Genomic DNA, 24,102 nt, shown 5'->3' with positions numbered 1-24,102 from the left:
CTCTCTCTCTCTCTCTCTCTCTCTCTCTCTCTCTCTCTCTCTCAAATAAATAAAAAAAAAATTTTACAAATACATGTACACGTTTGTGAAGAAAATGAAGTAGACATAGGATAGCTTACTGTTTAGGGCCTGGAATTCTGAGCTAGTTTGCCCGTTTTGCATTTTGATTCTGCTTTTACTTTGCGTGACTTTGGTAAATGTATTTAATCTCTCTAGGTTTTTTTTTTTTTTATGTATTTAGTACAGGGTCTTCAGGGTCTCACTATGTAGAACAGACTTGTAGTGATCCCCCTGTTTTCAGTCTCTCAAGCACTGGGATTATAGGCATGCGCCACCACACCCAGTCTCAATTGCCAGCTGCCAGCTCAGTGTGCCCCTGAGGGCAGGGTTGGCACAGCACACTGGGGATCAATTCTGACATTATTCATTATATACATTGAGATGTGGTCAGGAGAAGGTATGGGAGGCAGTCCTTCAAAATCAGGTTAAAAATTTTAATCTTATTTTTAAATTAAAATTTTCTATACAGGTATAAACACATAGAGGCTGGGGAGATAGCTCAGCAGTCTGAGCGCCTGCCTGGCAACTGCAAGGACTCAGGTTCAATCCCTGGTACCACACGCCATGACTGTCCTGGAATCCCAGGCATGCTGTGCAGGCCACCTAAACTGTAATCCCAGCACTGGGGAGGCTGAGACAGAAGGATCACTACTAGTCTGAGCTGTGTAGCGAGACCCTGTAACAAATAAATTAAATTTTAAACACTTAATTTGACCAAAACACATAAATCAAATTATTTCCCTTTGATAATGTTTGGATAGTCTTATTTTTTTTTTCTCTTTTTTCTTTAATGTCCTCATTTCCCCTTTTTCTTCCCTCCCTTTCTTTCTTTCTCCCCAGTTTTTCTGTTTCTCCTTTTCTCTTTTCTCCTTTTCGTATACTCGCATCAGCCCTATATTTCTAACCTATGTAAGAACCTGATAATGTAGGTTGTTAGGGTTGCTTTCATGGATGTGCAGTAAACATTATAGACATTTGTGGCTGGCAAAGTGCTGCTCCCTTCTGAAAATGTCCTCATCGTAGCCTCTGAATATGCTGCCTGACAAGGTAGGAAAAGAGCCTGTGTATGTGATTAAAGGACTGAGGTGGGAAGTCATGCTGGGTTATCCAGGAATACCTGATTTAAGTAAGCCCTTAAATGGAGAAATGGAGAAACGTCTTTTACCATGGTCAGAGAAAGACTTGATTCCTGCCAAATGGTCAGGGATGCAGTGTTGCTTTTTGTGAAAAGAAAGAAGGTGGGTCTTTGGCCGCATAGGGGATGATTCCTGGAATTTGGAAAAGTGAGGGAGTAGATTATTGCCTGGGGCTTATAGAAAGAAATGTGGCTCCACAGTGACACTCCATGTCTTTAATTTTCTTGTTGCTGGGACTCAGTACTTGACACCCAAAAGTTAAAGGAGGAGAGGTTTGTTTGGTTTAGTTTGTAGAAGTTTCAGTCTGTAGTAGGCTGGCTCCAAGGCAAGGTGGTGTGCCAGAGGGGCATGGCAGGGAAAGAGCTCTTGGCATGACAATAGGAAGTAGGATCAAGGTAGGAGCCCAGAGGGGCAATATAACCTCCCAGTCCAACCCTGTAGTGACACACCACTCCTGACCACACTCTAGCTCCTAACAGTAAATCGAGCTGGGCGTGGTGGCATGTGCCTGTAATCCCAGCACTCAGGAGACTGAGGCAGGAAAATTGCTGTGAGTTTGAGGCCCGCTGGGACTACGAAGTGAGTTTAAGGCCAACCCAAACTGCATAGTGAAACCCTGTCTCCAAAAGACAGTAATAAAACAAAATTAGCAAATCAGATCTATAATCCAGTTACCTCCCATAGGTCCTGTCTGTGACTTCACATAGCAATAGGGAGACATCCAGGTATGGATTGTAACATTGGCTTTAGCCTATTTCTAATGTAGAATTTTTTTTTTTTTTTTTGCGGAATTGGGGATTGAACTCAGACCCTTGCGCTTGCCAGGGAAGCGCTTATTCCACTGAACCATCTCCCCGGTCCCATCTAATGTAGAATCTTAAGGTAATAAGTTTATATTGTTTTAGGGTTTTTTTTTTTTTTTTTTTCCTTCCTCAAATGCCTTCAGGGCACTTTTGGCCAGCCGGAGAGTTGTGAGGTTCGAACTCCAGGAACCTGAGGCTGACAGCTTTGTGGAAGCAGCCACTTAAAGACTGAGCTAGGGCCAGGCCCCCAGTTTATATTGTTTTAAATTGCTGAGTTTATACTTTTTTTTTTTTTTAAGTTTATTTATTTTTTTTGGTGGAACCGGGGATTGAACTCAGGCCCTTGCACTTGCCAGGGAAGTGCTTATTCCACTGAGCCATCTCCCCGACCTGAGTTTATACTTTATTATGGCAGCAGTAAAAGCAAATACATATACATATTCTTGCATAATGTCATTGCTTTATAAAAATAAGATCATATACATTCTGCCCTTTCCCTTGTTTTACTGTTTAGTGATACCTCACGAAAACAGTGCCAAGTCACCTGATGGTATAATTTTTATTTTATTTTTTATTAATTTTATTGAGAAATAACAAGGAGACAGTTTCAAAACAGGTTAGTAGGACAGTTACAATAATTAATATATTGCATATTGTTGTCTTTGTAGTAGTTATTCATTGTACAAGATGCAGACATGATATCCTGTCCAAACACTATTAGTACAAATCTTCCTTCTCATTGAATTAAGAGAAAGTAGCTGTGTATCTATCCTATTTTGTATATTCAGATTCAAAATGCGGGGCTGGTGAGATGGCTCAGTGGTCTAAAGTACCTTAGAACAAGCTTAGCAAAGCACAGGGACCACAGTTCAATCCCCCAGCACCACATGCCAGCCAGCCCCGCCCCCTGGTGGGCTGAGCTGGCCACACACACACACACACACACACACACAGACAAATAAAAAAAAAATGCTCCTTTACTTATATCCCCCTTTTTTTTTTGTTTAGTTTTGTCGAGATGGTTGTTCCATTGCCATTTATATATTGTAGGTGTGTGAATTCAGCAAAATAACCCAATATAGTCCAGTAGTCCATAAGAGTAGTGGGTTATCTATAGGACTGGCAATGTCAGAAGTTGTTCACTTGAACCTTTTACAGCTCAGCATATTAATATGGCTTTTTTATACCTCATTTTTATACTTTGCTGCTGGATGGTTAAGACCAAGATAAAGCAAGACCTATATAACAAGAAATGTGACTTCTATATCTGTCAAGGTCAGTCACATCCCCTCAGAATTTACTCTGAAACCCTGTACCGCCGTTTGTAGATCCTTTGTTAGAGTCAGCCATGTGGATGAGTCATGGCCATTGCTTGATCAGTTTGCTCTCTGAAAGCCTGAGAGAATGTTTTCTTTTCATGTGACTCTCCTTAGGCACACTCTACGTCATTGATCACTTTCCTCTGTGGCCCCATAATCCCTTGTTCAGAAAATTTGAGATGATGGTATTATTTTTAATAGAAAATGTATTCATATCTTTGCCAGTACTACTTCCCTCCCTCCCTCCCTCCCTCCCTCCCTCCCTCTCCCTCTCCCTCTTTTCTTCCCTCCCTCCTTCCCTCCTTCCCTCCTTTCCTCTGTCCCTTCCTTCTTTCTGTCCCTCCCTCTTTCCTTCTATACTCCCATGAGTATGAAATAATATTTCATTGTAGTTTTGATGTATATTTTTTTCTAATGATTGGTGATGTTGAACATTTTAAAAATGTGATTATTGGCCAGTTTTATATCTTCTTTGGGGAAATGTCTGTGCAAGTCCTTTACCTATTTTGTAATTGGGTTGTTTTCTTATTGAGCTGTAGGACTTCTTTATATGTTCTGGACCTTCACCAGTACCTTAACAGATACATGATTTGCAAATTTCTTCCGTTTCATGGTTCTTTTTTATTCTGTTATAAATGATGGAAGTTTCTAATTTTGATACCTAATTTGTCAATTTTTTCTTTGTATTTCTGCTGTTACATTTGAGAAATTATTGCCAGCCTTAATATCATGAAACTTTCCTGTATATATTTTTATAAAAGTTTATTTTGGGTCTTATGTGTAGATCTTTGATTCTTGTTTTAAACTGCAGTGCTGGAGCTCAACATTGTTAAATGTTTGAAGTTAGCAGTGAAGCTGTGTGGTCCCGGACTTTTTTGTTGCTGTGTTGGAAGAAAAGAAGATGCAGTCAGTCAGTCAGTCATTATGTCTGTCTGTCTGTCGTTCTTTCTTGTGGTGCTGGGGATCGAACTCAGAACCTTACTGTTTGCCAGGCAGGCACTTCTGCCACTGAGCTATATTCCTGGCCCCTACGTAGTGGTTTTTAGAAAAAAATCCTTTTTTTTTTTTTTCTAAATATATTTAGTACAGGGTTTGTAGGGTGTCACTACACAGATTGGACTCAGTGATCTTCCTGTTTTCAGCCTCCCAAGCGCTGGGCTTATAGGCATGTGCTACCACAACAGTCTAAAAATCACCTTTTTTAACGATTTACTTTTTATGTTATTTTATTAGTATGTGTTCATGGTACATCACAAATATGTTCATTCATGTGGGTAGTTGGTACATATGTGGCACACCTTTTTATGTCCCCTTAAGATACCATTTGGAATTATTTACTACCCCATTTGAACTTTACTGCCTGTCCTGCAGTGTCTGCTTTTTCCTTTTTGGTTCTGGAGCCAATCCAGGATTACTTACTGCATTGCAAGAGTTTTTCCATCCTTATTTTTTGATCTTTCCAATTTAGAGAATACAGACTTCTATTTTATAAGATGTGCCAGGATTTGGATCCTGTTGTTGGCGGGAACATCTCAATGATTGGTGTGTTACTTCTCAGTGTGTGATACCAGGAGGCACACGATGTAGGTCTGTTCCACCACCTGGTCATCTTACTGTGCCGTCTTGAGGAATACTGTGAGAGCAGGGGAGAGAAGCTGTCGTAGGTCATCATGTGCTTCTCAGGATCCTGTTTTCCATTGAAAATAGATGTTCTAATTTAGAGTCAGCAGAAATTTTTACTTTAAGAATATTGTGAAGCTGTTTTAAGTTTTTAAGCAAAAGGAAGCATAGACTACTTTTAGATATGCTGGACCCACCATTCAGTTATTTCTTACATCTATTTTTTTTTTTTTTTTTTTTTTTGGGTGGAATTGGGGATTGAACTCAGGCCCTTGCCAGGGAAGCGCTTATTCCACTGAGCCATCTCCCCAGCCCCTATTTCTTACATCTTAATTTTTAAATTTTTAATTATTTTGCAGATAATAAAAATAAAAATGATACAGAATTTCAAAACAAAATGATAGGAAATTAACAATGGTTATTATATTGCATATTGTTATCTTCCATATGCAATGTAATAATTGCTCCGGGATGGGGGAGATGGCTCAGTAGATTAAGTGCTTGCCTGGCAAGCTCAAAGGCTTTATTTCAATCTCTGGTTCCACCAAAGAAAAAAAAAAAAGTTGCTTGGATTACCAGATATAGGCATGTAATATTGATCAAATGATCTACGCACTAACTGTTCCTTTCAATGAACTAATATAAATTAGTAGTACAATGTATTCCTTCCTTTTTTCTGCCATGAATTGTTCTTTCCATTTTGAGCAGCTCATTTCCCTTTGACAATATCTGTTGTACTTTTTAAAAAATCTTATTTACTCTGTTTCTTTTATAATAGAAGACAGTGTCTGCATGTGCGAGTGTGATTTATTTCACTTATGAGCAATGTCTCCAGTGTATCCATAAAAGCCTCAAGTTTATCTTTCTTTACAACTCACTAATACTCCTTTGTATAAAAATACTACATCTATTTTATACATTTTCAGTTGATGGGCATTTGCATTGTTTCCAAGATTTAGCTGTTACAAATTGTGCTGCTATGAACGTGGGTGCACATATATTTTGGTGTTGTGATGTTTTTAATTCTTCTGGGAAAATACCCAAAATGGGACCTCTAATCGTAGTTCATTGAGGAATCTTCACACTGAATTCCCGTGTTATACCAGTCTACACTCCCACCAACAGTTCTAGGGAAGTATCCTTTTTTCCTGACAGCCCTGCCAGCATTTGTTAATTGGTTGATTTTTTTGATGAGAGCCATTCTTTCTGGGGTGAGTTGTTATCTCATTGTTGTTTTAATTTGCATTTCTCAAATGACCAGTGATACTGAACATTATTTCATGTATTAGTTTGCTGTTTGTATTCCTTCATCTGAGAGGTGTATATTCATCTCAAATGCCCATTGTTGGATTGAGTCTTTGAATTTTGGGGTCTGATTTTTCTTTTTTTTTTTTTCTCATTAAACTTTGTTTTAATAGGTCTCAAAATTTTGTGACAGATTTTTGGTCAAGTTTTTCCATTAAAAAGTACTGGTTTTGGGGCTGGAGAGATGGCTCAGTGGTCTAAGGCACCTACTTAGAACAAGCTTGGCAAAGCATAAGGGACCGTGGTTCAATCCCCCAGCACCACATGCCAGCCAGCCCCGCCCCCTGATGGGCTGAGCTGGCCACACACACACACTACTGTCTCTCTCTCTCTCTCTCTCTCTCTCTCTCTCTCTCTCAAAAAAAAAAAAATAAAAAAAAAAAAAAAAAAAAAGTACTGGTTTTAAAAACTAGTAACTTAAAAACTGCCACACACACAAAAATGGTCCATAAAACATTCTCCTTTCCTTCTGAAGATTTTACGATGCATTGTTATCATTAACCAGTCTTCCACTATTAAACTTAAATGGTCAGTTGGGAGAAACAGTTCTGAGAGTGATCTTCCATCACTGATTAAGACTGGGGTGTCAGGTGTCAGGGATAATATTCATTTAGCCTTCTGAGCTTTCTGGGCAGACGGGGTGACCTTGCCAGCTCCAGCAGCCTTCTTGTCCACAGCTTTGATGACACCCGCAGCAACTGTCTGTCTCATATCATGAACAGCAAAATGACCCAGAGGTGGGTAGTCAGAGAAACTCTCAACACACATGGTCTTGCCTGGAGCCATGTCAACAATGGCAGCATTACCGGATTTCAAAAACTTGAGCCCATCTTCCAGCTTCTTATCAGACCGGCGATCAATCTTTTCTTTAAGCTCAGCAAACTTGCAAGCAATGTGAGATGTGTGACAATCCAGGACGGGCATAGCCAGCACTGATCTGGCCGGGATGGTTCAGGATAATTACCTGAGCAGTGAAACCAGCTGCTTCCATTGGTGGGTTGTTTTTGCTGTCACAAGCTACATTGCCATGCTGGACATCTTTGACAGACACATTCTTGACGTTGAAGCCACGTTGTCCCCAGGAAGAGCTTCACTCAAAGCTTCATGGTGAATTTCAACAGACTTGACTTCAGTTGTGATATTGACTGGAGCACAGGTGACCACCATACCGGGTTTGAGAACACCAGTCTCCACTCGGCCCACAGGGACAGTGCCAATACTACCGATTTTGTAGACATCCTGGAGGGGCAGCTGCAAAGGCTTGTCAGTGGGGCGAGTGGGTGGGAGGATGCAATCCAAAGCTTCAAGCAGTGTGGTTCCGGTGGCATTGCCATCCTTACGAGTGACTTTCCATCTTTTGAACCAAGGCATGTTAGCACTTAGCTCCAGTATGTTGTCACCATTCCAACCAGAAATTGGCACAAAAGCTATGGTGTCAGGGTTGTAGCCAGTTTTCTTAATGTAGGTGCTGACTTCCTTAACATTTTCCTCGTATTTCTTCTGGCTGTAGGGTGGCTCCGTGGAATCCATTTTGTTAACTCCAACAATTTGTTGTTACACACCCATTGTGTAAGCCAGAAGGGCATGCTCACGGGTCTGCCTGTTCTTGGAGATACCAGCTTCAAATTCACCAACACCAGCAGCAACAATCAGGACAGCACAGTCAGCCTGAGATGTGCCTGTAATTATGTTTTTGATGAAGTCTCTGTGTCCAGGGGCATCAATGATGGTCACATAATACTTGCTGGTCTCAAATTTCCACAGGGAGATGTCAGTGGTGATACCACACTTACACTTGGCTTTCAGCTTGTCCATCACCCAGGTGTACTTGAAGGAACCCTTCCCCATCTCAGTAGCCTCCTTCTCAAATTTTTCAATGGTTCTTTTGTCGATACCACTGCATTTGTAGATGAGATGGCCGGTTATGGTGGACTTGCTGGAGTCCACATGTCTGATGACGATATTAATGTGGGTCTTTTCCTTTCCCATGTTGGCTTGGATTTAGTGCTGGCTTTCACTATGCTTATGCTCTCATGGCAAACCTGTTGCGAAAAAAGCTTGGGGTCTGATTTTTAAAATTTTTTTGTATGTTCTAAATAGAAGTCATTTGTCTGAGACAGTTGGCTAAAGTGTTTTGCAATTTGTAGGTTTCCTTTTCACTCTGTTGATGATTTCTTTTGACATGCAGAAACATTTCCAAAAGGTGAGATCCCAGTTGTTGATTCTTTGTGAAGTATTTCCTGTGCAGTTTGGTTTTTGTTCATGAACTCTGTGTCCCCTCTTGTCTTAAACTACTTGCTCCTCCAGTAGATGTAGTGTTTCTGTTTTAGTATTTGAATCTTTGATCCTTTTTTACTTTAGTGCATGGTGATAGACCTGGGTGTAGTTTTAGTCTTCAGTTTTTGAAAAGCCTTTGTTGCTTGTTTGCTATTCTAAGTCTTCTGGTTGTAAATAAATTTTAGGAATGTTTTCTCTAAATCTGTGAGTATGCTAATGGTATTTTGATTGGGATTGCACTAAGTCTGTATAACTTTTTGGCCATTATCATAATATTGGTTCTTCCTATCTATGAGCAAGAAGTATCTTCCCATCATCTGAAGTCCTCTTCAATCTCTCTTTTGCAGATTACTGTAATTTTCACTGTATAGATCTTTTGCTTCCTTTGTTTGATCGATTCCTAAGTATTTTTTTTTTAATTTTTTTTTTTTTTGGATGCTATTGTGAATGGTATGATTTCTCTAATTTCTTTCTCAATGAATTTGTTGTTTCTGTACAGGAATGCTATTGATTTTTGAAACTACTTAGTTGACTTTATAACTAGCTTCACTACTAAGTTTGGTTATTAACTCTAGAACCTAACGAAGGTGAAGTTGTTGGGGTCTTCTACGTAGAGTATCATATCACATTCAAATAATGATTTCACTTCTTTCTTTTCTATCCTTATTCCTTTTATTTCTGTCTCATGTAATTTCTATGGCTGAAATTTCCAGAACTATATTGAATAGGAGTGATAATAGGGTACATCCTTGTCTTGTTCCTCACTTTAGAGTAAAAACTTTGAGTTTTTGTCCATTTAATATGATGTTGGCTGTTGGTTTGTCTTAGATGGATTTTATCAGATTGAGGTAAAGATCATCTATTCCAATTTTTTTTCTTTCTTTCTTCTTCCTCCTTTTTTTATATCAATAATGTGTATATCACTACCTTTCTGCCTTTTTACTGTCTTGTTTTTTTTTTTTTTTGATACATAGCCAGCTCAGTGGTGGGGCTGGTGCAGCATGTGGTGTTAGGGATAGAACTATGGTCCCTGCACTTGCCTAAGTTTGCCTAAGCAGGCACTTTAGATCGCTGAGCTGTCTTGCTGCCCTATTCCGATTTTCTGTAAGTTTTTTTTTAAATTATAAATGAGTGTTGGACTTTATCAAAAGTTTTTTTCTGCATCTGTTGAGCCATCATGTGGTTTTTGTCTTTGGCTCTGTTGATGTGGTATATTTCATTTATTGCTTTGCATATATTGAACCATTTCTGCATTCCTTGGATGAATCCTACTTGGTCATTGTGTATAATCTTATGGATGATTTGCTGCATTGTTTGCTAGTATCTTATTGAGGATTTTTGCATCTGTGTTCATTAGGGAGATTGGCCTGTAGTTTTCTTGTTTGGTTTGGTCTTTCTCTGGTTTTGGTATCAGGGTAACTTGCCTCCAGGAATGAGTTAGGGAGAATTGCTTCCCTTTCAAATTCAATAAAAAGTTTGAGAAAAATTGATGTTAAATCTTTTCTAAATTTCTTATAAAATTCAGCCATGAATCTATCTGGACCTGGGCTTTTCTTTTTCTTTTTCTTTTTTTTCAAAGTTTTATTGATAAACAGATAGCAATGAGACAGTTTCAAATCAAATCGGAAGTACAGTTTCAACAAATATTACACTGTGTATATTCTTCTTAGTGGTTAATTGCTATACAAGATGTGGACTTGTGATCCTATTTACAAACACCATTAGAACAAATCATTCTATTCATTAAGAGAATGCAGCTATATATCTATCCCAACCACTTTGAATACACAGATACAAAATGAACATTCATAGGCATACCCCATTTTTCCTAAGTTCCGTTATTGAATATTATAGGTGTGTAAACTCAGCAAAATATTCTAAAAGAGTCCAGTAGCCCATAATAGCATTGGGTCTTCTGTTTAACTGGCAATGTCAGAAATTATTGACCTGAGTCCCCCACAGCTCAACTTAACAGCATGGCTTTATGGGCTTTTCTTTGTTGATAACTTTTTATGTTTTTATATCTTCTTGATTCAGCTTTGGTAATTCATGTTTCTAGGAATTTGTCCACTTCTTCTGTATGTTCTACTCTATGTGAGTAAAATTTTTGAAGTAGTGATCTTTTGAATCTCTACAGGATCTGTAGTAATTTTGCTCTTTGCATTCATTACTGTATGTAGTTTACTTTATTTTATTTATTTATTTATTTGGCAGAACCAGGGCTTGAACTCGGGCCTTTGCACTTGCCAAGGAAGCGCTTACTCCACTGAGCCATCTCCCCAGCCCCTTGTATTCATTACTGTATGAATTTTATTTTTTTCTTTCCTTTTTTTGATAAGGTTGGCTAAGGGTTTATCACTTTAATCTTTCAAAGAAATGACTCTTCCATTCATTAATTCCTTGTATAGTTTTCTTCATCTTAATTGTGCTAATTTCTGCTCTGCTCTTTATAATTTCTTTCCTTTGGGCTTTGGACTTGACCTGTTTTTCTTTTTTCTGGAAGTTTGAGGTGCAGAATTAGGTTGTTCATTTGCATTTCTTCTGTTTTCCTAATGTGAGAATTCACCACTATAAATTTTCCTTTGGGTATTGCATCTTACAGGTTCTGGTAAGTTCTGTTTGAATTTTCATTTGATTGTAACTGTTTAGTTTTTCTTTGCATTCATCTGTGACCCATTGATTGTTCAGGAGGGTGTTATTTAATATCCATGTGTTCATGGAGTTCTTGCCAATAATTTCCAATTTCATTGCAGTATAGTCAGATAATATGCATGGTATAACTTCAGTTCCTTTGCATTTACTTAATCATGGTCTGTGGACTAGTATATGGTCTGTTTTAGAGAACACCCTGTGTGCAGCTAGAAGAATGTGTGTTGTGATGTGTTGGACTGAGCAGTCTGTAAAAGTCTATTCTTTTTTCTTTTTAAGAGCAGAATATATTTATTGGGGAAAGCTTCTGTCCAAGGGAGGGACAGAAGGGTGGCCCATGAGTGAGCTATCCCCTGCAAAGGTCTATTTTTTTTTTTTTTTAATTTTTTTTTTTTTTAACATTTATTTAGTGTGTGTGTGTGTGTGTGTGTGTGTGGCCAGCTCAGCCCACCAGGGGGCGCGGCTGGCTGGCATGTGGTGCTGGGGGATCAAACCGTGGTCCCTGTGCTTTGCCAAGCTTGTTCTAAGTAGGTGCTTTAGACCACTGAGCCATCTCTCCAGCCCCGCAAAGGTCTATTGAGTCCATTTTTTTCACAAGTTTGATTCACTTGTTATTTTTTTGGTGATTTTTTTTTGTCTAGTTGATTCATGTCTTTGTGACAGTGAGTTGTTAAGGTCCCCTGTTACAATTTATCGTTAACATGATTTCTCATGTCTATTAATATTTGTCTTATATATTTGGTGCATATGTAATTGTGATTGTTATCTCCTAACTTTACTCCTAAAATATATGTAGTGACTTTTTTCTCTTGATCATTCTTGGTTTTAAGTTCACATTGTCTGCAAACAGGATACCTCCTTCTGCTTTTTTTATGGGTTCTTGTATTGTTTTCCATCCTTTGACTTTCAATCTATGAATTTCCTTTTGAGCTAAATGTGTTTCTTATATGCAGAATGCTATTGGATTTTGTTTCTTGATCTGCTCTGCCAGAATGTTTCTTTTGATTGGTGAATTGATGTCATTTACATGAGTGGTTATAACTGATAATGTATTGCCTTATCTTTGTCATGTTATTTTCTTGCTGTTGGTTCCCTACTTTACCCCACTCTTTAGTTGTTTGCCCAGCTTTGTGTTTTATTTCTGTTGTTTTTCTTAGAATTGAGGTGCTCTTTTCTATTTCTAGAATATCTTTCAGTACTCTGTAGGGTTGGTTTGGTGGTTATGAATTTCTTTAGTTGTTCTTTGTCATTTATCATTCATTTATTTTCTTTAGTTGTTCTTTGTCAATTATTTTTCCATTAATTTTGAAAGATAGTTGGGGTAAGGCATGCACTTGCACGTGTCCCGGACAGTGGCTGTCAGGCATGCATGGTAGTGAGGACTTGGAGGCAGGGACCTGACCTGAGGCAACGGGGCTCTAAGAAGCAGGAAGGCGGGGCCAGCTCTGGGACTGTGACAAGTACATACAAGCGTACATACAAGCGAGTGACAAGGCCCAAGGACAGTGATGCTGGTTGTTCTGGGGTGCCATTCCAGCCTCTCTGGCGTCAGTGAAGAGGAGAGGCGCAGTGTTTGTGGTCTTCATGGCAGATGATGATGAACAGTCTACACAGATGGCTGCAAGTTGGGAAGATGAGAACGTGACCAAAGCATCTGCAAATAGTTCTGTTGTTATTAAAATTGATACCAAAAGTGAAGCCTGCCTACAGTTTTCACACATCTATCCTGTAGTGTGTGTTTCATCCAGTTTCTTTGTTGGAGACAGTAATATCCCTTTGGAAGTAGTAGCAGGACGTATTTCTGCAGATGAACTTGTTACGAGAATTCACAAAGTCCAACAGATGCACTCATTAAGAGGTGAACCATCAGTGGCAAATGGCAGCCAGTCTGAAAATTTAGTGTCTACTCCATCTGCCTACTCCATCATTTGAACCTAATGACACTTTTGAAGACTCTCAATCAGGGGATGTAGAGCTTTGCCAGACGCTTATCACTTCTGATACAAAATCAGGTACTCTTTAACAGGAGGAGAAAGCTTGGGCCATCCAACTCCCTCTCAGGAGCCCAATGAATGTTCAAATCAGAGACCTGCTGAGGATCTCACTGTCAGAGTGGAAAGACTAACAAAAAACTTGAAAGGAGAGAAGAAAAAAGGAGAGAAGAACAGAGGTTAAGAAGGAACTTGAAGGGAGAAAAACTGGAAAAGAAATGTTAGACTATAAAAGAAAACGAGAATTAACAAAAAATGTTGGAAAGATAGGGCAGCTCGAGAATGAGTAAAACAGCAAATTGGCTTTGGATTGTGCAGAGAGAGAGGAAGAAGTTTTGCAAAGACAAAGGAAGAAGTAGAGGCTGCCAAAGCTACTGCCTTGCTGGCCAAACAAGCAGAAATGGAAGGCAAGAGGGAATCATATGCTCGAGAAAGAAGCACCAGTGCAAGAATTGAGTTTTGTCTGCCTGATGGTTCTTCCTTTACAAATCCGTTTCCTTCTGATGCTTCTCTAGAAGAAGCAAGACAGTTTGCAGCACAGACTGTTGGCAACACTTACAGTAATTTTTCATTAGCAACCGTGTTTCCCAGGAGGGAATTTACCAAAGAAGATTATAAAAAGAAATTGCCAGATTTGGAACTTACCCCGAGTGCTTCAGTGATGCTGTTACCAGCAGAAAGACCAGCTACATCTGTCACGCATTCCTCCAGTGGAGACATTTTGGGAACAGTACTTTACCCATTTCTTGCCATCTGGAGATCGATTAGCAGCTTATTTAGTACTCCTCCTTCTACACACACACCCACCAGTGAGAATGCCCTCACCAGAACCTTCAAACCCTGCATCATCTGGCAAATCAGAAAAAAGGGAACCAGTCAGAAAAAGAGTTCTAGGGCCGGGGAGATGGCTCAGTGAAATAAGCGCTTCCCTGGCAAGTGCAAGGGCCTGAGTTTAATCCCCAGTCCCCCCCCCCCAAAATACACCAAAAAAAAAAAAAAAAAAAAGTAAAAGAGTTGTAGAAAAATGAGGGGAAGATTTCAAAAAAAGAGGGAAAGATAGGTAGATTGAGAACTCAAGGTGATGGTGAAGACGAAACACTTGCAATGGAAATTCTGCTCAGTAGATGTAGTGCAACAAGTTAAAATATGTATAGTAATCATTATTTTTCTTACTGTACTGGAGAAGTGGATCTGCTTTGTGTTTTCCAATTGATCTATAAAGTGCTTCTATTCCTGCTTAGTGGGTATGGGTTAAAGTGTTTAACTCAAAAAAGTCAGGACATAAAATAACTGACTGCTAGGTCCTTGCATATAGTAACAATTGCCAGATGCCTAAAAAATCAAAAGGTCTGCAAGGGCTTCTTTGAGATATCAGCTGCTGCTTCAGTATTTTATATGCCCTTTAGCCCTGTGCTCTCAGATGACATGTTTTGTGTAGAATACCTTTTATCCTCAAGATTCTTTAAGTCCACGCAAAGTAACTGGTGTGTCACTGAGTAATTTTGACTTCTAGAGCATTTTAACTAGCCAATCAGATGATAGTATTTGTTTAACTTTTCTCTTTTTGCTCATCAGCTGCAAACAACATCTTTTTGGTTTTAATCTTACTTAAATACTGAATAAAAAATCTTTAAAAAATAAAGTTTTGTAGGGTACATCAATCTATGTTGGAAATTTTTTCTTTCACGACCTGAAATACTTCACTCCAAGCTCTTCCTTAGTTGATTGTTTGTCTTGAGAAGTCTGCTGTGATTCTGATGGAATTTCCTTTATAGGTGATCTGTTTCTTTTCTCTAATAACTTTGGTGTTTTGTTCTTTTGCTTGTTCTGACATAAGCTCCTCCATAGCCTTGTGGAGTTATTTCTTTAGTTCATTTGCTATCATTTCAGAAATTTCAGATGTATGACTTCCAATTTCTTTTATATTGAAGTCTCCTGGATTTGTTCTGGGTAGGCTGGAGGTCAGAGTTTGCATTTTGGTCCTTTGTCTTGACATTTTCTATTTCAGATTTTCTTTTAAATTTTGTTTTCTTTTTTCTTTTTTTTAAAAAATATTTATTTATTTTTATTTATTACATTTATTTATTGTGTGTGTGTGTGTGTGGCCAGCTCAGCTCACCAGGGTCGGGGCTGGCTGGCATGTGGTGCTGGAGGATCGAACGGAGGTCCCTATGCTTTGCCAAGCTTGTTTCAAGTAGGTGCTTTAGACCACTGAGCCATCTCTCCAGCCCCAATTTTGTTTTCTTTGACATCCTTGTGAGTTTTAGTTGTATGTAGTTGTATCACCAGTATCAAGGCCTGTCTAGGAAACGTCTGTTCTTCAGGGATATCTTCTTTTTTTTTTTTTTTTTTAATATTTTATTATTTATTTATTATTTTTTTTGAAATTATTTTTTCCCCACAATTTTATTGATAAATAACAATGAGACAGTTTCAAATCAAATTGGTAGGACAGTTTCAATAATTAGCACATTGCGTACATTCTTCCTAGTGGTTAATTGCTGTACAAGATGCGGACATGATAGCCTATTTACAAACACCATTAGAACAAACCGCTCTGTCCATTAAGAGAATGTAACTATATATCTATGCTAATTACTTTGAATACACAGATACCAAATGGACATTCATCTGTATGCCCTTTTTTTGTTAAGTTCCGTTATTTGAATATTATAGATATGTAAAAGAGATATCTTCTGGGTGTAGGAGATTCTTGGTTTGTCTCTGTCCCAAGATGTACCTTCCCTATTAATTGAGAGTAGAATGTTGATTTCCACTTGGGTCTGTCTGCAGTCTTTTGCTGGAGAGTATGGTGAGGTTATCATTGCAGAACTTCCCAATGTTGTTACACAAGGGAGAACAACTGATTATCACAAATTGACATCCTAACTACCGTAGTTCAGTTAGCAATAATGGTAGCATCAAGCACAACATACATCTTACTTTAGATTTCCCTTTAAAGTTTATGCATGCATAAATCTTTCTTATATTGTACTTTCAAATAATGTTAGTTTATATTTAACACAAAAGCTTTACAACATGTTTGCACTCTTATTTGTTGGTGCTATTTTTGCCATATATTTTAAATATGTTAGCATGCAGGTTGTTTTTCAAAACATGTTTTTCTTCACCTAGACTTTACAACTTTGTTTTACATTTGTTTGTGTGATTGCCTGCTTGTAATAAACTTTCCCTCTTGTGTTTCCTTATTTGTCAGCTAAAATAAATGTAGTGACTTGGAGCCGGGGAGATGGCTCAGTAGAATAAGCGCTTGTCTGGCAAGTGCAAGGGCCTGAGTTCAATCCCCAGTCCCCCCCCTAAAAAAAAAAAAAAAAAAAATACAGTGCTTAGGCTCCAATTAATGAAATTTAGCTATATTGTAAAACTCTTTTTGTTTGTAAACTTCTCATAAATGTACTGACTTATTAATATTCAAATTTTTGAATGTTTTGAGTTTTTTTGTTTTGTTTTGAGTTTTAAAAGTTTGTGAAATTGAAAAATATGTTCTTAGGGCCTTTGAATTAGATTTTTAAATTAATATACTTTTGTCTCTTTTGTACATATTTTTCCTCCCTAGAAACTCCTTTTCATCTCGGTGGCTTCATCTCAACTCTACCATCATGTCCAGTTCTAATGGTGGCAAAGAGAATTCTCACAACAAGGCTCGGACATCGCCTTACCCAGGGTCCAAAGTTGAACGAAGCCAGGTTCCTAATGAGAAAGTAGGCTGGCTCGTTGAATGGCAAGACTATAATCCTGTGGAGTATACTGCCCTCTCTGTCTTGGCTGGACCTAGGTGGGCGGACCCTCAAATCAGGTGAGCAAAGAATTGAGCCTTAGCTGCGTTTAAGACTTCTGGAGAAGGTAATGCTATATTTGTAAATCATTTGACACCTGAAAAACCACTTTTATCTGTTTGATTTTGTTCCCTCAGTTTCCACATTTGGTTGGATTTTTGCCAAAAGAAAGAGTTGATATTATTATTTGGGGTGTTTTAGATGTTCTTCCTATTATGTCAATCTATTTTGAGTGATAAAACAGCTTTTTGCTATGAAATAACGATTAATAGTATCCATTTGCATATGTTTTGTTTGGATTGTCAATAGTATGTCTTTTGTGGTTATTTTCTAGCATATATTTGAGGTAGTGGAAATATTTCAAAATTTTTTCCAGGGGGCCGGGGAGATAGCTCAATAGAATAAGCGCTTGCCTGGCAAGTGCAAGGGCCTGAGTTCAATCCCTGGTTCCGCAAAAAGAAAAAAAGAAAAAAAGAAAAAGAAAATTTCCAGACTACTAAGAATAGAATGATAAGAAATTACAGCAGTGTGGAAAAAGTAGAGATGAAGTGTGTGTATGTGTGTATATGTGTATGTGTGTGTGGGGGGTAGGGAGATGAGTATTCAACAGGATTGGTCAGAACTCTTTTTTTTTTTTAAACAACTAAAGAAGCCTTTTTTTTCTTTCTTTTTTCTTTACTTTTTTGGTACCGGGGATTGAACTCAGGACCCTGTGCTTGCCAGCCAGGTGCTTATTCTACTGAGTTGTCTCCTCGGCCCCATTGTGTCTGTTTTTAATCCACAGTCTTTATTGTACAGATTATGGGCTCAGTCCACTGTTTTTGTGGGTTTACTTAGATAAATTAGCAAGTATGCATGTAAAGAAACTTTAAGTTACTTTGACAGAACATCAGGATGCTCAGAAAAAATTTTACTTTAGGAACTACCTTAAAACCAGTAATTGCCTTAATGTACCCAATTCAGTTCTTTTTTTTTTTTCCTTCAGGGGTGTTTATTTCCCGGTCAGAATAGAAGCAGGGATAGGCTCCTCTGCCTGTGAAGGCCTGGGCCTCACAAACACCACTTGGGGACCGGGGAGGGGGAAGAGGAGGCATAGGAAACAGCTCCCAACTGTGTGTGCACTTGGTCCTATGTTTGTCCTGGCTGGGTCCAGGGAGGGCCTGCCTGGGGATGGTGGCACTGAGAGCCAGGGCAGAGGCAGCAGGCCACCTGGCCCAGAGGATGGTATGAATGGAGGCAATAAATACTGACAGGCCAGGCACAAAGTTTCAGGGCCATGGGGCCCAGGTGGGACAAGTAAGGCTCAGCAGCTGGCTTTGTCCCCCAAGGGCTACCTGTGGGGAGGGGGTTGTGAGCACTGCCCAGGGGGCAGAGAAGGCAGAGCACACCTGCCTCCCAGATGGGGCTGGAGGCGCTTGGTTTTGGCAATCTGGCCCTCCCCGAGCCCTGGCTGGAGTAAGGAGAGGGCTGGCCAGGCCCTGGTAGGCTAGGCAGGAGCAAGAGCAGCACACCCTAGGCCTCCCCAGGTCAGTGGGATCAGACAGGGCAGGGACAGGGAGACCACATGCTCATGCAGACAAGAGTTAAGGGTTAGCGACGGCCCCCAGCACATGTTCCACATGTTAAGGCATCATGGTTAGACGGTGACTGACAGCGACAAATGGACTGGCCAGGGAGGGATAAGTGGACCGGCCAGGGCCCTGCAGTGCATACCCCAGCTCAGCCAGGGCAGATACGGGGCTATGCAGCCCCATAGCTCCTGGCCCTTCTGAGAGCCAGGGCCTAGTCTGGGCCTGGGGGAGATCACAGCCAGGGAACCTGGAGACAGAAATGGGGGGAGGTCGGGCTGGAGCCCCCCACCCCAACACGGCACAGGCAGAAGCAGCAGCGTGACACTAGAGACCATAGGGGCCTATGGGCAGAAGGGCAGGGAACAGGTGGGTGGAGGAGCTCTCCAGAGATGGACCGAGGGGGGATGGAGGTGGTGGGGAGGGGCCCTGTCAGCACTTTGGTTTGGGGTGGGGAGGAATATGGGGAGGGTCATGTTCGTCCGTCCATCCGTCTGTCTGTCTACCCTGCCCGCCTCCCAGCCAGGCCTCAGTCCTTCCATTCCTTTTTGATGATCAGGTTGCATTCCCAGGACAGATGGTCAGTCTTGTCATCATCTGTGAAGCGGGACTTGATGTTGTAGCTGCCCCGAGCCAGCATGCCCTTGGGTGCTTCCTCCATGGGTGTCAGGAACTCGTACTCCTCTGCCCTTGGCCCGTAGCTCCCCACCATGTAGTCAGTCTTGTCAATCCTGACACCTTTCCGGTAGGTGTGCTGGATATACTTCATGCCAGACACAATCTCCCTGTTCACCTGGAAAGAGATTTTTATCCGGTATTCCACACCCTCCTTGAGCACGAAGGACTGCTTTTTGAAGCTTTCCAGATCACCTGTCAGATCCAACTCCAGTGGGCCAGGGGCTGTGCTACACACTAGGGTCAGACGGGTCACAATGACGTTGGGGCAGTTGGGGTCAGCAGAGACAGCCACACGGCACAGCAGGGCTTCCTTGTACTTGCGCAGGCTCTCGTCGTCTTTGTCCAGCTCCTGGATCTCCTGGATGCTCTTCTGGGCAGGGGGCTTATAGTTGACTGAGTGTTCATCCTCGTTCTCAGCTGCGATCTGGGCCAGCTGCTCAGCTGTGGGCTCCTGCTCAGCCATGCTCACCTATGGCCTGGGTCTGGGACACCGGGGGCTCGCGCTCCCTCCCGCAACAAGTGACGAACCCCCAATTCAGTTCTTTGTTGCTAATAACTTAGCTAGCTAGCATGTGGGAGATTCAGTTCTTCTGCTGTTAATCCTTCCAAGAGGTGATTAGTAAGTCTAATAGTAATTGTTTTGGTTACAAAGGGTTTTGTGTCCCCTTAGAAACTGTTTTAAAGGCATAAAATGGATTTATTAATGAAAATTAAACTGAAAAGTTCATTCTTCAGGGATATTGCATATGAATAAGCTAACATGTTTTTTAAGCTATTGGTAATATTGAATCATTATTTCTTTGTTTTGGTACTTTTGTTTCAGCGAAAGTAACTTTTCTCCCAAGTTTAATGAGAAGGATGGGCATGTGGAGAGAAAAAGCCAGAATGGCCTGTATGAAATTGAAAATGGGAGACCCAGGTGGGTACCGAGAGAGGAGTATCTAACAATAGTGGGTCTTCAAAAATAGAGAAGATAGTTGACATTTATCATGTTACCATATGTGCCAAAGATGGCACAAAACTTATGTATGTAATCCAATTAAATCTTTACATGGGGCTGGGGAGATGGCTTGGTGGAATAAGCACTTTCCTGGCAAGTGCAAGGGCCTGAGTTCAATCCCCGGTTCCACCAAAAAATAAAAAATAAAAATAAAAATAAAAAATCTTTACAAAGCTGGGTGAATAGTTTTGATTTCAGATAATGTCTTCTTAGAGAAGATATTACAGATAAGAAAGAGTGTAAGCAGTTTGCACATGAGTAGTGAGTAGAAAAAGTGTGATTCAGATGCATCTTTTTGTAATCTCAACTAGAAAGTAAAAATAATTGAGTAACTTAGTAGAGAAAAGATTGCAAATTATGATTTTCAGTAGTTATATATATTTAATTACTGTATTAGATACAGGGTCTTGCTATGCAGTTAGGACTCGTAGTGATCCTCCTGTCTCATCCTCCCTGGGATTACAGGCATGCACCACCACACCTAGTTTTGGGGCTGGCATGGCATGTGCTACGGGGGTCAAACCTAGGTCCTTGAGCTTGCCAGGCAGGCACTTAGACTGCTGAGATCAATAGTTATATATTAAATAGGGTCATTTAATGTAAGAATTTGTCCAAGTCAGATATGGTGGAATATTCCTATAATCCCAGCACTCAGGAGGCTGAGACAGCAGGATTGATGTGAGTTTGAGCCAGCCTAGGCTACAAGGTGAGTTCAAAGCCAGCCTGAACTACATAGTGAAACCTTTTTTCAAAAATACTAAAAAACAACAACAACGACAAAAAAAAACCTAAACATTTAAGACTGAACAAATCTAAACTATTAATTTTAATATCAAGGTTCTTTTTGTACTTTTAAAATGGTTATCTATACAACTCCCAAATCATCTGTTTTCCTTAAGAAGACATTATAAAAGTAAATAAATGTAAAAGTTAGCTTGCCTCCAATAAAGTGAAGATCACAATCATGGTTATCTCCACATAAAATATAAAAACATTTTATTCTTAGTTTCTTTAGGGCAAGGAAATGGTAGTGTTTCTCTTACTCCAACCTGGTCTTTCAGTTTTGTTAAATTCTTTGGTCATAACTTAGTTCCTTTTCCGAGTTACTGAATCTTTTCAAGTTGCACTCTTTTACTTATTAGTGCACATTAGTTATACTGAATAGCAGATTTTATTTTGGCCTGTGTAAGTAAACTTAAATTTGACTTATTCTGTAGGTTCTTCTCAGCGTAAATATATGAAAAGAATTATATTTCTCTGATACGATGGGCAGTGGCCAAGACACATTATTAGTTAAGAGTGTGTAACAAACACCAGCTATAACTTGCCTGAGCAAAAAGTCCAGTTTATTTTTAGGTTGTAGGATTGTGTCAGTGAGCCCAAAGCAGAAGTACTTGTAACTTTGGGAAAAGGGAGAATGGGACCTTTTTTAGGACCCTCTCTCTGCCTCATCTCTGTTTTCTTCTATACATTGGCTTCATTCCTCTCTGTAAGCAACTTTCTCGGTCTAAGATAATCTCCAGGTATATTCCTCCATTTCTAGTTTGTAAGCTTTAAGTTTGGTGATTATATCAGTCAGAGTTTACTTACACAAATGGATACGCATTTGCAGATTGGTTATAGGGGCTCCCCTTAGAGTTAGGTGTGGAAGAGTGCAAAAGGTCTTGTTTGTGCTGGGAATCTGAAGAATCCAGTTGAAGGTGTGGAGCTCCGTGTAGTGTCCTCGGCAAGTCCAAATCAGGAGGCTGAGGGGTTTATGTTGGAAGCTAAAGAGTCTGTGCTGGAAGCCAGAAGACGATGTTCCAGGTGAAGATGAAGACCAGAACGTCTCAGAAGACAGAAGCAATCCTTTCTTGTTTGATTGCCTTTATAGCATTCTGATGACAGTCCACTTTTGTGGGTCTTCCACACCCTGAGCCAGTTAAGTTGACACAGTCAGTCAACTATCACAGCTATCTATAAAAGCTAACATTCTCTCTCATAATACTTGGTTTTGATGACTTGTGTTCAGAGTGTACACTTATATGGAATAAAATACGGTTGTTAGCCACCCTGGCCGTCCTCCTGTGAATTTGAAAGGAATTATTGATAGCTGGCCAGTTGTCTTTCTGTATATTTGCAAGTCTTGCTGAAATATATCTGACTCCAATGCCAAACAGTATAAAATTCATTCAGTTTTTAAAGACCAAATTTCTCCACAAAATACCATAGTCAGTAGTTCTGTGTTTTCCAATGGATTTATGAAGTTTAGCCACTTAATAGTTATCACATAATCTATAGTTAATGATATAAGAAAGTAAATTTGGTTTTAATATAGTCATAGAGAAGACTAGAATGAAAAGAGATGTCTAGCAAGGAGTAGTGGCAAGTTGTTTGTTTACTTTCACTTAGTGAAAATAGACATTAATAGAGAAAAAATATTAAAACAGGTAAGATTGCAGATTAGGGCAGTTTATTAGCACATAATGATACACAATGTTAAACAGTGGGTATCATTATGTATACAATGTTAAACATTAAACATTGACTGGAATAAACTTACTCAGGTATGAGTGTGATGTGTGTATCTGGCAGTCTTTAACACTCAATTATGGCATTAGGTTAAGAAGTGGGTTGCCCTGGGTACAGCTCAGTATAGAGTGGTTGCATGTCCCAGGCTCAGAGTTCAGTCCCCAGTATTGAGAAAAAAGTAAGTTGGTATATTTATAAAATTGAACTTTGATATACTTACAATCTGTGAAATATTAAGTAATACTACCTCATTATGTGCTTCAAAACATATATTACTAGAAATAAAAATACAGAACCTACTGAGGAAAAATAGACTTAGAATGTAACATACTTCAGTACGATGTGTTTTAGGAGAGTGGAGTAGAAGACAATGAGAAAGTGAAGGAGAGTGTGGCTATAGTTGAAAAATAAACTCTTGGGGCTGAGGAGATGGCTCAGTAGAATAAGCGCTTGCCTGTCAAGTGCAAGGGTCTGACTTCAATGCCCGGTTCCACAAAAAAAGAAAACAGCCAAAAAACTCTTCTAGAGATAGAGTTTAGGTATGGAGCATGATGAAAATCCAGTAAGGTGCTAGTTTGAACTTAGGAGGGTAAGTGAAATTGGAAACAAATTTGTGTATCATGGAACCATTTTGGAAATGATTCCTCTTTGGGGATCAAACTTAAGATGTGCAAAAGAACAATTGAGTAACAATAAAATGAGAATGATTTCAATGCTGGATTTGTGGGAATGTATTACTTCCCTCTTACTGCTTGTTGTACCGTTTTTGGATTTAAAAAGATGAGCATATTCAATTCATTTTATATTTGTATGCATATATATGTGTTTTTCCACCAGAAATCCTGCAGGACGGACGGGCCTGGTTGGCCGGGGGCTCTTGGGGAGATGGGGCCCAAATCATGCTGCAGATCCCATTATAACCAGGTAAGAACCAAATAAAATATTTCAATAACCAAAACCTAAGGTGGTAATTCTAGTTATGTGTGTACAACATGTGTTTGTACATACACCTGTATCTGCTTGTTTGTGTTCGTCTAGGTGTATATACACATACAGATATTCATGTATGTATGTACATCTATGCACAAACAAGTGTATTTTATTATTTATTTATTTATTTATTTATTTATTTTCAGAAGTCTTCCAACAGTTTATTAGAAAGAATATAGACATTTAAAACAATCCCACTGTCATGAACTTAAATTGAGGTTTTTCAGCTAGGGTACAAGCTGAATCAAAAACAAATAAAAAATCCAATAGTGTATTAACAGCTTTTCATTCATTTGCCATACTGACAGTGCAAATACAAATCTGGTCTAAATGTGCAGACTCCCAAGCCAACAATGTACAGCTTTCTTCGTCCTCCATGCTGAGAGATGTAAAAGCTT

At 39.5% G+C, this 24,102-nt stretch overlaps 1 protein-coding gene and 2 pseudogenes across 1 annotated transcript in view; 2 read left to right on the top strand and 1 right to left on the bottom strand.

Annotated features, from left to right (window-relative positions):
- The window catches only part of Nudt9 (nudix hydrolase 9), a 39,560-nt gene that overhangs the window by 2,628 nt on the left and 12,830 nt on the right, over positions 1-24,102 (top strand). Inside the window, exons 2-4 of the mRNA XM_004629260.2 lie at positions 16,738-16,977; positions 20,027-20,122; positions 23,552-23,638. Coding sequence (XP_004629317.2) covers positions 16,738-16,977; positions 20,027-20,122; positions 23,552-23,638 — 423 coding nt within the window. The remainder of the gene's footprint in view (positions 1-16,737; positions 16,978-20,026; positions 20,123-23,551; positions 23,639-24,102) is intronic.
- On the top strand, positions 12,694-14,284 carry LOC101566923 (annotated as a pseudogene).
- On the bottom strand, positions 18,221-19,698 carry LOC101583221 (annotated as a pseudogene).

This window comes from Octodon degus, unplaced genomic scaffold (genome assembly GCF_000260255.1).
Source record: "Octodon degus isolate 3935 unplaced genomic scaffold, OctDeg1.0 scaffold00028, whole genome shotgun sequence".
In the NCBI taxonomy this organism is placed as follows: domain Eukaryota; kingdom Metazoa; phylum Chordata; class Mammalia; order Rodentia; family Octodontidae; genus Octodon; species Octodon degus.
Note: the sequence above shows the minus strand (reverse complement) of the source record. Positions and strands in the feature narration are given on the sequence as shown.